Below are 12,204 nucleotides of genomic sequence, written 5' to 3'. Positions count from 1 at the left end.
AAGCTCGACAGGATGTGAAGTTCAGGACATCATCATTTGCAAATAGCAAACCAGTAATTAAGTGAGTGAGAAATACATCCAGAGTAACAGATTAGGCAGCCAGTTGATACACAAATCAACATCGCCGATCAGTAATAAAACAGAAGTTCTAATCTAGATGAAGCTAATGTCGTAGGCCTTGGTGCCGTCGGCCTTGAAGATGCCGAAGTGCCGCTCGATCTCGGCGCCTGGCTTGCCGTCCTCGTCGTAGAGGTCGAAGAGGAACACCTCCACGGGCGTCCCGGGCCGGAGCGGCGTGCCGGCTCCCCGCGCCGCCCTCTCCGCCACACCACCGTTGTACACCGCCGCATTCTGGGGCGTCGCGTCCGGGTGCCCTGCCGTCGGCCACCCAGTCTCGGTCACCGCCACGGCCACGCCGCCGAATCCCTCCCGCTCTAACGCCGCCGCCACCGCGTCCACCGTGGCGTCGAACAGGCCCGTGTACGCCAGCGCGCCGTCGCGCACGATCGTTGTGGCGGTGGCGCCGGAGGAGGAGGAGAGCGCGTAGTCGAGCGGGACGTTGGCGGGGTCGCTGAGGTGGCTGATGAACGGGTAGGCGTTGAGCATGAATGGCGCGCCGGTGTCGGCAAGGAAGCGCAGCATGGGGCGGAGCACGTCGAGCGAGGCGGCGTCGAAGGCCCCCACGGAGGGCGGGTAGGAGGCGGCGAGCATGGAGGAGGCGTGCGCGGAGGAGACCTTGACGGCGCCGCCGAGCCCGAGGGCCGCCAGCGCGGCGTGGAGGTTGCGCATGGCGGGGACGAGGTGCGGCGCGTAGAACCGGTTGTTGTAGAGCACCTCGTTGCCGACGACGAGGTAGCGGAGGCGGGCGGCGACGGGGTTGGCGGCGAGGCCGTTGGCGCGGAGCCACTGCAGCGCGCCGTCGGGCCCGGAGGTGGAGAGGTAGGTGAGGTTCTCGTTGGGCACGCCGACGGTGAGGTCGATGCCGGCCGTGGCGAAGGCCGGGAGGACTGCCGGGTCTGGCAGGAAGAGCCGCGCCTTGGTGATCCCGTTTTGCCTGAGTAATGCCGCGGCCGTCTCCGGCGCGGGGAGGTTGCTGCCCACGCGGCCGTGGCAGACGCCGATCTTTGCAGGGTCGGCCCTGGCGGTGGCGAGGAGCGCGGCGGCGGCGAGGAGCACGTAGCCTAGACACGACATCGCTGTTGTTGTTGTTCTCGTGGCCATTGTGCGGAGGAACGGCACGTTACAGGATGCGGCTGCGTTTCGTGGTGTTTTATTGATGGAGTGTCGTATCTATGCTGGTGTTGTCGTCGCGGTTATATAGTAGAGCCTGTGTTGCTAAGAATGGGATGGCGGTTACGTACGTTGATGCCAGCCAGGGACAGGCGTTGGGATGTTGGTGGGGATCTTATCTGAAGGAGAATGGTTACCGAGGCGTTGGGATGAATGGGTAGCCGTTGAACATAATATAGCCGTTGGCTTTCGAATGGCTGCACTACAGACCAACCTTCGTGAAACTGAGGGAGTACATAGAAGATTGTCTGAGTTTTGTCAAAATTTGAATATATCTAGATGCTATTTAGTGTCTAGATACATCAAAATTTTACGTGTTTTCCGGAGCGGAGATTTTTGGCTCCGAACATAGCTTACCACGTTTGTTTTTCCAAAAAATTTGAAAACCACTACTTTTATCTTTTTTAAAAATTGGGATGTAGATGATGATTTATCCCACAAGGTAAAAATCTAAATTTTATATACTTTGCATTTTGAGCCACTCAAAAATTACCAGTGTAGATGGGAATATGTATATTTTCAACGCTTCAAATTTTATTAGCTTTTATCATTTTTTGATAGAAAGAATTTCTCGTTGTAATTTTGCATGCGTGTAGGTTGCATTAAATATGTCCAGTTTTATTCTTTAGATTTTTTTAAAATTATAAATATGAATTTTGAATTTTATTTTAAAAAGGGATCACGAGAGCTCCAAAGGCAAAAACACTTCCCAATTTTGCTAGGCTATTTATGGCCTAGCAAAACATATTGTATTTAGAATATTATATTTAAAAACCAGAGGTATTAGATCCTAACTACTATATATGGTCTAGGTATTTTATATAAACCTACCGTACACGTATGTACTCTACCGATGTAATACTCTCGCGAAATACATACAAGATCCGACCTATGTTGTGATGTGTCATTTCCTTCCAGCTCTAATCTTTTTCTCGAACACGAAGATACCAATTACACTCAGCCTCTGCAACAACGCATTGCCCTGGATGCACACAATTTAAAAAAGGAAGAAAATTACAATAAGAGAAAATTCCCGCTACAATGATCTACAGTATTTCTTTTAGCAGCAGCACTAAAACCACCAAAACAACACCAGAAGTCCAGTTTATCCAAAAACGACACCTCCAAGAAGGGAACAATGCACAACCGCCATCGTCGCCCGATCATAGATCTTAGGTTTTCACCCTCGAGAAAGTCCTCCTCACAAAATAATGCCTTCAACAAGGCCATTGCGAGTCACAACCAATTAAGACCAGACCTTGAATTGGATTTTCCACCCTGAAAAGTAAAACTTTGAACTTGTCTCGTGCTTCCGCCCCCCTCTTGTGATACCGCTGCCCGAAGTCACGAATCACCAAACCAATTCCTCTTCGTCAAAAATATTCGAATCACCATTGTTAGTCCTCGGATCTCAACTTTCATGACATTTTTCGCCAGCTGACTTCACCATGGAACGAGAAAGCGTGCCCCATAATGGTAACAACCAGCAAAGCTTCGCATCGCTCCCTCTGAAACCAAACGGTCAGAAAAGACACGGGTGCTTGCGACCAAATCCCACCCGATCCAGCGATCTCCAGGCATGAATCGCCCAGTGAAGTTTGCTAACGGAGCCTTCCGGAACACGATACCCCAGCCAGGTCATGAGGACAGGCATCCGACGGATTATCATCCAACATCACACATGAGAGAGTTAGAACAAAGGTTTGCATATCAGGAGGAACATGCAACACAGGCAGCAGACATGTATAAGGATATGATGTCAAATAGGATGCAAACCTTGGATATGATACTTGATGATCTAAGTAAGTAGCATGACGAAAAGATTCCAGCTATCATAAAAAATGGGAAGATAAGGCTTTGGCATATGAAAAGAGGCAACAAGAATTGGATGCCCTAATGATACATTTAAGGACATTGCAACAATAATCCTAGAGCAACTAATGACTGCGCCACCATCATGATGCATTGTTAATCATTATCAAATGTTAAAAGCTTGTTTTTTGAGTCTTCTATGTCTGTCGTTTGTATTACAACTCGATCTGTGTGTCATAATTAATTGCTATGTGTGAGGCAATATATGCTGTAAAAAAATGTGTGTGCCAATTCTATTTGTTTTGATATTTCGCTGAGCATTTCAAATTATCCAAATTGTAATATTATGTTCAAACCGTGACGGGAATTCTCACGTCGTCACCCAAATGACTGCAACGTTTTAGTCCCGCATGGAAGCAACGTGTCGGTCCCACCTTTCAAAACTGTCCCGGTCCCTCTGTTAGAACTGTCCTGGTTCCACCTGTCCAAACTGTCTCGGTCCAACATTTCAGCATTGTCCTGGTCCCACCTGCCAGCACCATCCGAACCCACATTCCAGCACTATCTGACTCCACATGACATAATACCACGTCAAAACGTTCTGGACCCACTCGACAACATCCACATGAGCAACGTACAGACCGTGACAGCCCAAGCAAGCGCGTGCCAACTGTTTAGCCCACATGATAGAACGGGTAGATCTGTAAATTAAACGGACCAAATGCATTGTTAGAATCCAATTTCATCTTGGTAATATTGTGCCAGAGCCCACTTTGGTCCCCAAGATGGTCCACGAGTTCCTCCCCTGGCAGGAACTGGTAAAATTTTCGTATTTTCGGTGACAAATCTTTTTATCACCTCTAAACATATTCTTTGACAAAAGTTTTACTGCCATCGAAAATAGAATTTTTCGTGATGAAATATTGCGTACTGGCGCGCCAAATTTTCTATAACGGAGTTTTGGTGACGATCCTTATGACGGTCGAGTTTTGTCTCGGGCATATTTTCGGTGACAAAAAACCTATTTTGCGTGACGAAAGAGTCCTTTCATGAAATATCATTTTTCTTGTAGTGTTAGGAACACAATACTCCAACCAATCACCATGATTCTTAAGCCAATTATCATGAAAGCTTCTAAGTCTACCAGCTTTTCCAAAAGATGTCCTCTTATATTTGTGACCAAAAGGTTGGCATGGACCCAGATTAATATACTCCCTTCTAGCAACATCTTGAATGTTTGGATCCAAGTCCTCAATAGGTGTCCTAAGACCAGGATCTCAAACAATAACATATTCATACCTAGTCTCCCACGAGTATTGACATTGGCAACACGATATGCAAGGTTTTCATTTGCTTCACTTGTGATTGAAGTTGAAGGCCCACTTTGGGGAGTTAATTCAGTGTCGGTAGCTTCTTCGCCTTGAGGAGTTTCCTTGTTTCGAGGAGCTTCTTTTGTTTGAGCATTTGGATTTGTTGACTGGTTTAGTTTCAAGATCGATGGAGAAAGTCTCTTCATCTTGTGTTTCTGCAACATTCAATCAATTACAAATAATTGTCAAATTAACAAATCAGTTCAATTACAAATTAATCCAATTAGTGTATCCAATTGAACTAAATAACTAGCGATGAAATTACCTAGCTAATTTGTTCAATCAATTCCCTACTCCGAGCTCTGATGAAATGCAGGAACCGGAGGCGGCGGCCACGTGCCAGAGGGCAGAGATTGTTGGAGGCGCGTGGAAGACTGACGGTGCCACGTCGGCGAATAGGCAGGCAGGGGTGCAACCGCACATAGCGAGATGGGGTCTAAGGAGCAGAGGAGGTCGAGGGACGGGCTGCAAGCGGTGTGCTTCTGGCTGCAGGGAGCAAAGGCGGATGCGAGGACGAGGGAGGAACGCATGCGAAGGGTTTCTTTGAGAGGTTTCCTAACGGTCGAGAGAGCGAAAGTAGGGAGGAAAGTTGGGCCAGACTTGGGCTGCGCCCCGGGCCAAGTTTTTTTTTATTTCAGAGATGGTAAGAAGGATATTTTGCTACGCCCCGGGCGATGGCCCTGGTTGCCATGGGCCTAAGTCACCTCCTGCACCCACCATGTCAACCAGTTCATGGTTTTACCTGCCATGTCAGTGATTCCCCACAGTCTAATGGCCTTAATGTTTGAATTAGACCGGAATTAGATAGCTGAACGTGAAGACTTGGATTGGAAGTCTGGGGTTCACAATTTAATTAGCTAGCCCCTACAAGGTCAAGGTTTATTTCTGGACTTTACTATGTTTAAAACTATATTTCTTCCGTTCTGCATTTTAGGACGTTCTAGTTTTCCGGAATCGTATGTAGTTTTTATTGAAATATTCTGAGCATTTTATAATTCGGGCCGGACGTGGTAGTAGTTTAAGATATCTTCAAGAAAAAACTAAGGTACTAAACAAAGCCTTATTTGATTATGTTCTTCCGAAGGAGAGTGTTGGAATGAGCAAGCCAAAAAAAAGCTAAATCTACTCTGGCTTGGTGGCGTATATAGCAAATTACGGAGTACACACAAATGGTCAGAAACGACCGTCTACAAAGATATATCCATGAATGCGGCTAGCCTGGGTGCGGATATCCCAAGTTGCCAACTGAAAAATGAATATCCCGCGCACCACGGCGCCGGAGACGGAGATAAAAAACTGGACTAGAAGGTCCTCGTCGTCGGCGACGTCCCGCGGCACCTCGTGCGTTCATACGAACTGAAGTACGCGTTGAGCTCACCCGCCCGCGCGCGCCGGCCTAGACACGGCCGGGCACGCGGTCACCTCACCGTACGCCTCCTATAAATCAAACACAGTAAACGGTAAACCGCACCGCAACCATCACTCCGCCACTACAGAATTTGACTTTTTCTCTCTCCCACTCCGAGCGAGCTGCACGCACGCACCCCCGGCATGGCCACCCGCCTCGGCCTCGGCCTCCTCCTGCTCCTCGCCGTCGCGGCGGCGGCCGACGGTGCCAGCGGGCTACGGTTCCGACGAAAGAGCGGGACGTTCAAGGTGCTGCAGGTGGCGGACATGCACTACGCGGACGGGCGCAGCACCCCGTGCGAGGACGTCCTCCCGGCGCAGCAGCGCGGCTGCTCCGACCTCAACACCACCGCCTTCCTCTACCGCGTCCTCCGCGCCGAGAAACCCGACCTCGTCGTCTTCACTGGTCCGCGACCCATTCCTCTCCCTCATCTTCCCTGCTTCGTTAACACTCCTACCATTAGCTGCTGTTTCGTCGGTGCCACTACTTCCCCTCTCAGTTACAAAAAACTAGCACTGTGGCCCTCGCAAATGCGAGGACATCTTATCTTTCTTCATGTGTGAAATGTATTTAACACGTGTCACTGGTACTAATTTATTAATATATAAAATTATAATCCTTTGTATCCGCTATAAATAACTAAAAACACCCACAGGTATTTCTAGGAATCTGTTTCCTTTGCTATCTTTACGCAGGGAGGTTGATTTCAACCTAGCACCTCCTGAACTCAAGTGAAGGTACTCTACAGAAACTTTAAATACTATGTTAAAATCCTACTTGGTCAATAGAATTAATCACCTTTAATTTATGAGCACATGATTACCACCTCTCGTATACAACACTATATTGATGAACATATATGTAGTTTGTATATGAGATTAGATCGCCATATTTGCTAGTAGTACTTATGTGATGTTAGTTCCTCATGCAAGATTAAAGTTTGGATAATCAGTTGTTTTGTCTTTCATATGAATGCAATGTTTTTTTTTTGAGAATCATATGGATGTAAAGTTACTGGTGAACTATTGTTAGACCATGTTTAAACACCTTCAATAAAACTGTTGATACTCGTGCAGTAAACATAAGGTACCCACGATTAAGACAACTACGAATATCAACTGGTTTGTTTGTAACTACTTTCAGTACCTTTCTCTATCCTTGTACTCTGCGAATAAATATTCCCCTTTCTGTGTATATAATATGTGCTTCTAAATTATAATAAATATGAAATATCTGACTGGGTGTTCTAAATAAAATTAATATACAAAATAATTTACTTATAGATAGTTGAGCTGAACATAAATAATTTTGACTAACATTGCCATCATTTATATCATTTGGAAAAATAAGGTGATATTTCACACATGGACATGCATGGTCTCTAAAGATGCAACTTTAACTATTACTTTTTATATGGATATGTTGCTCAAAATTTGAGAAAAATAACTATCAACAAAATTGTGAGCCATCCGACCGATCGGTTTGTGGTATTATAACGGTCGAGCAAACCTATGAGTAAAAAACAAAACTTAGCGGAACCTGTAGTTGCAATGTGCGTAAAAATCATCGCTTGATCCAACCAGTTTTACCTGCATCACCAGCGCCGTCTGGTTGGAGTCTCGGCCTCTCAGCGGCGTTTGTAGAGATGGCTAGCCAGTCTAGAGGCCCCTGCTATGATTGGTCTAGCTTGTAGACCAGCCGGAGTCTCGGGCTAAGCAACGACGACCATTCAGTCTTCCGAAGCCTACTTGTTGGTCAGACTGTTAATCTTTGATTTGCGTGAAATGATTCACATACGGCAACGTCTGGAGCTAGCAAATGCAAAAGAAAGAAAGAAAATAACGCAAATCTAGAGAGTCCTAGAGATGCACGTCTAAGAATACTTGTCGTTTTAATCTAGGACTCTTTTTTCTTTTCCGTGTCCGACGTGATTTAACTTCCATATTTGATATAAATGCTTGTTATTGAACGTGTCGAACGTAGCTACTTGTTAGTTACATGAATATTAGTCTTCTGTTAAATCATAGCCGTAAATTATAGATCTGATAGTAAAAATAATTCTGATGATGTGGATTAACGTGGTGTCTCTATTTTAGACCCATGTATTGTGCTTTTAATATATAATAGATAGATGTATTGTGTTTTTAATATATAATAGATATAATCTTTACAAAGCTGATGAATGTATATTTTCCATGACACTTCTAATAACACTAAGTTAATGATGTAGGTGTTAATATTATTTTCTATACATTTAATTAAAACCTACAAAGCTTAAATTGAGCTAAAACATATAGCATCTTAATTTAGAAAGAAGGGAGTATGAATTATTGAATTCAGTAATTTAGAAATGCTGCACGTGCAATTTAGCAATTTCGAATCCACCAATTTGTTCCGGTGCACAATCAAACCAGGACCGTATAAACACTTCCCTTTGTTTCCGTCGTCGTGTTGTTTTCATGGGCAATCTTTGCTGATGCTCCCAAGGCTGCAATTTTGGCAACCGACTTTTTTAGATTTTGCTACTCTTAGAAAAGGAATGTGAATGCATTTGGAGACATGGTAATTGTGCATAGATGAGTTTGCTTTCAAGCAAAGCATAGCATGACAATAAAAAACTCTATCAAGTAAGGGTTTGTTTATGTCATAGTTGACTGAGTTCTTAAAGAGAAAAATGCAACCGCAGTTTGAATTGTAGTATCTTTTTAGGTGATTGAGAGTTAAAAAAAGCTCAGTCAACCAAGATATAGCAAAACTGACCAGATAAAGATCTTTGCTTAGGTGATTTCATCGTCAATGTTTCTTGTTCAGGTGACAACATCTATAGCCCGGACTCAACCGATGCGGCCAAGTCTATGGATGCGGCGATTGCTCCTGCAATTGCCATGAGACTGCCCTGGGCTGCTGTGATGGGTAACCATGACCAGGAGGGCACCCTGTCGCGTGAGGGCGTGATGCGACACCTTGTAGGCATGAATAACACCCTTTCACGTTTCAATCCAGAAGGGGTAGAGATCGACGGCTACGGAAATTATAACCTGGTAGTTGGCGGGGTTGAAGGAACGCCGATGGCTAACAAATCAGTGCTCAACCTGTATTTCCTTGACAGTGGCGATTATTCTACTGTGCCGTCAATCCCTGGTTACGGTTGGATCAAGACTTCACAACAAGCTTGGTTCAAGCAAACCTCTGCGAGTCTCCAGGTGAATAAGTTGGCGATTCGTCACCATCTTAGTTATATACAACCTGTACTTTCTTCTGCCATACTGAGTAAGTAGATACTATATTGACTAGTACTATTTTCTATTAGCCACAACACACTAATTATCTGTTGAGCCATCTTAACTCTGAAAAATGTCGTCAATAATTTATTCTGAAGATGTAAGTTTAAAAAAGTTCATGCTATTTCAACATAAATGATAATATATATCTGTTCTCTGGCACTATATTTCTGAATTTCTGAATACAGTTCGTTGCAAAATGTTTTGCTGTTAAGTTGGATATAGAGAGATAAAAAACTTGATGAGTGTAATTCTTTTACGGTAAGCTCATTTTGTTGGTGATATGTACATATCGTCCTATGTTAGAAAATATAATAACATAACTTACAAAATGCAGGCAAATTATACGAATGAACAACCCAAACAGAAGGAGCCAGCACCTGCTCTTGCATACTTTCACATACCATTGCCAGAGTTCGGAAGCTTCACAGCGTCCAATAGGACAGGAGTACAACGGGATCCTATCAGCTCAGCATCAGTCAACTCCGGCTTCTTTACCAGCATGGTGGAAGCTGGAGACGTGAAGGCGGCCTTTGTAGGACACGATCACTTGAACGACTTCTGCGGGAACCTCACCGGCATTCAACTGTGCTACGCTGGTGGGTTCGGTTACCATGCGTACGGGATGGCCGGGTGGTCAAGGAGAGCAAGGGTGGTATCTGTGCAACTTGGCAAGACACAAGACGGCGACTGGCAAGGGGTGCAGTCTATCAAGACATGGAAGAGGCTTGATGATCGGGGTCTCACCACAATTGAAACCGAGGTCCTATGGAAAAGAGGCTCTGCTTAATGGTAAGTCCATCTACCTGTGTATGCTTATGATGCTAATTCTGGCAAACATAATTAAACATACTCCTAAGTAGCTGTATTAGAGGACATGTCTCGTAAAACAGACTGGAAGCGACAAGTAACATGATCCACTCTCTTGTAGTACTATATATGAAACTATTGTATATCCTGATTGAGAAAACATATGTTTTCAGAACCCGCAACTTATCTGAGTGTTGCCAATTTACAGGGAGTCGCAAGAAGAATCGTGATGGAAGCTGAGTTCAGGATGGGAATCTACCTCTACACATAACACAACATGTACACTGTTGGTACTCAGCTATCATATGAAACTTGTAACTATGTAAACGAACACACAGATAGTATACACAGGTTTTCACCGGTGTAATTGTTCTCATTAGGCTAAAAGTGGATCATGGATTTGTTGTAGTTAAGTACACATGTCATTCTTTGCAAATGGCATCAATTGTCAAAATAAAATAAAATAAGAATACTGATTATGCCAATGTGGCTTTTCTTTTCTCTCATAGGTTTATTACCTGCAAGGTGTTTCAGTTGTTCAATAGAAACAAGAATCCATGAATTATTTGTGTCATGCTGCTTGAGTGTACTTACAAAATGTTTTCATTATGTTACACTTGTGGAGGCTTATTCTTTGAGTGTGTGCGCGCTGATACATGCATTTTGCATCATCATCGTCATTACTGGATCACGTGTTTAGGATGTTAATTGAATTGATCTTGAGTTATTTTCCCATGTTTAGACTACTTACGAGATTTTCTTCCAAAGTCGATTTCTATTGGTATTTAACTCTAGGAGGCAGAAAAACATATTTTCGTATTTCGCCACTTGAAAGAACTTACAGAACTCAAATAAACCGAGAAAAACTGCATAGAAAGTTTTTCACGAGGACCAAGGATGTCAGCACTGGAGGGCCACGAGAAGAACCACAGAGCTCCTAGGAGGTCCCCAAGAAGAGCCACAAAGCTCTGGGGAGGGCCCATGGTGGCCCACCTTCTATGCCGTGCATTGGTTCCCCCGGTTCCCCAAGTATCGTCTCAATTTCTCCTTTTTTATGTAGCTCTCTATCCTGAAGAAAGTCCTCCTTTTTCTCATGAGAGGGCATATCATGCTATCTCGCGGCCACCACGGGTGGGAAATCAAAACCATCGTCACCGCCAACTCCTCCTTGGCGTAGGATGGGGCCCCTCTCCATTGAAATCTTCACTGTCTCCGCCATCAACACAATCACCATTTTCGAGATTGGTGTCACCCCCCTCTTAGTTTGTGTAGATGGAAACCCAACACCTCTTTGGTGTCTTGTGCATGAATGTAGTTGGCTTATTGAGATTTTTCTATGGTGAATATAATTTTTCAGATTGTGTTGTAATCAATATGGTGATCATGTCCATGTTTTAACATTGTGAGTATTTCCGCATGTTTGTGAGGGCATAGGATAACTTATCCATGATTTTTATATATCATGCTCTGAGTATTTGGTCAAATTTATATATTTTTGTGGTTCCATGATTGTAATACACGAACGCTGATTGCATGTTACTTCATTTCTGTGGGATCATAGGACTGCACCTTAAAAATAGGGCCGCATGCATCGATTGATGCAGAGGCTGGGGATGTCCCTTATCGAAAAAAAAAGTAGGGAAAAATAGGTGGAATGGTTGGAGTTGACAGAAACCACATTCCAATCCTTAGACTTGCAATAGGGGATTGTCGATCACAGGTCCTAAAACATGAAGCGGTGGTTGGACTTTTGTCTCAGTAAATTATATGATTGCTCACATAAATGGCCTTAGGATCAATCACTAGCTAGAGGTGTACTTACTCATGTGTATGGCTGCACATATTCTAGGCTCCGTACATTCAAAATAAAATTTACAAGATATTCATCTACAAATCTATGTGCTTAATAACTCAATGTTGTCCTTAGGAAGGTTTGACTCACATAAGTGCACATCAAGGTTGTCCTCTTTGTTGCATAGAGGATCGTGATTTTTCTAAAAAGAACAGTTTATTTTAGCACTTGTATTTTACCTTTCTTGTGTTTTATTTTTTTAGTAACTTATACATCAAAATAGTAAATTATTCGTATCTTTTATTGTTTACATTTGTCAATCTACTGAACCAATCCTTCATATTATGTTGGGTTCGACACTCACCACTGATCTAAAGGTACTATAATTGATCTCGTATAATTGTGTGTCAGGAAGATAAAAAAAATATTGTCATCGTTGGG

The 12,204-nt window shown here is 43.9% G+C and overlaps 2 protein-coding genes across 2 annotated transcripts; one reads left to right on the top strand and one right to left on the bottom strand.

Moving 5' to 3' along the window:
• Positions 1 to 153: 153 nt before the first annotated feature.
• Positions 154 to 1,221, bottom strand: LOC124657378 (glucan endo-1,3-beta-glucosidase-like). The gene has a single exon (XM_047195941.1). The coding sequence runs from the start codon at positions 1,219 to 1,221 to the stop codon at positions 154 to 156; it is 1,068 nt and encodes a 355-aa protein (XP_047051897.1).
• A 4,910-nt stretch (positions 1,222 to 6,131) lies between these two features.
• Positions 6,132 to 10,356, top strand: LOC124655375 (probable inactive purple acid phosphatase 29). The gene is made up of 4 exons (XM_047194282.1): positions 6,132 to 6,285; positions 8,692 to 9,083; positions 9,499 to 9,953; positions 10,180 to 10,356. The coding sequence occupies exons 1-3, from the start codon at positions 6,147 to 6,149 to the stop codon at positions 9,949 to 9,951; spliced, it is 984 nt and encodes a 327-aa protein (XP_047050238.1). The 5' UTR covers positions 6,132 to 6,146; the 3' UTR covers positions 9,952 to 9,953; positions 10,180 to 10,356.
• Positions 10,357 to 12,204: the final 1,848 nt, after the last annotated feature.

Source organism: Lolium rigidum, chromosome 5 (assembly GCF_022539505.1).
Source record: "Lolium rigidum isolate FL_2022 chromosome 5, APGP_CSIRO_Lrig_0.1, whole genome shotgun sequence".
Taxonomy (NCBI): Eukaryota; Viridiplantae; Streptophyta; class Magnoliopsida; order Poales; family Poaceae; genus Lolium; species Lolium rigidum.
Note: the sequence above shows the minus strand (reverse complement) of the source record. Positions and strands in the feature narration are given on the sequence as shown.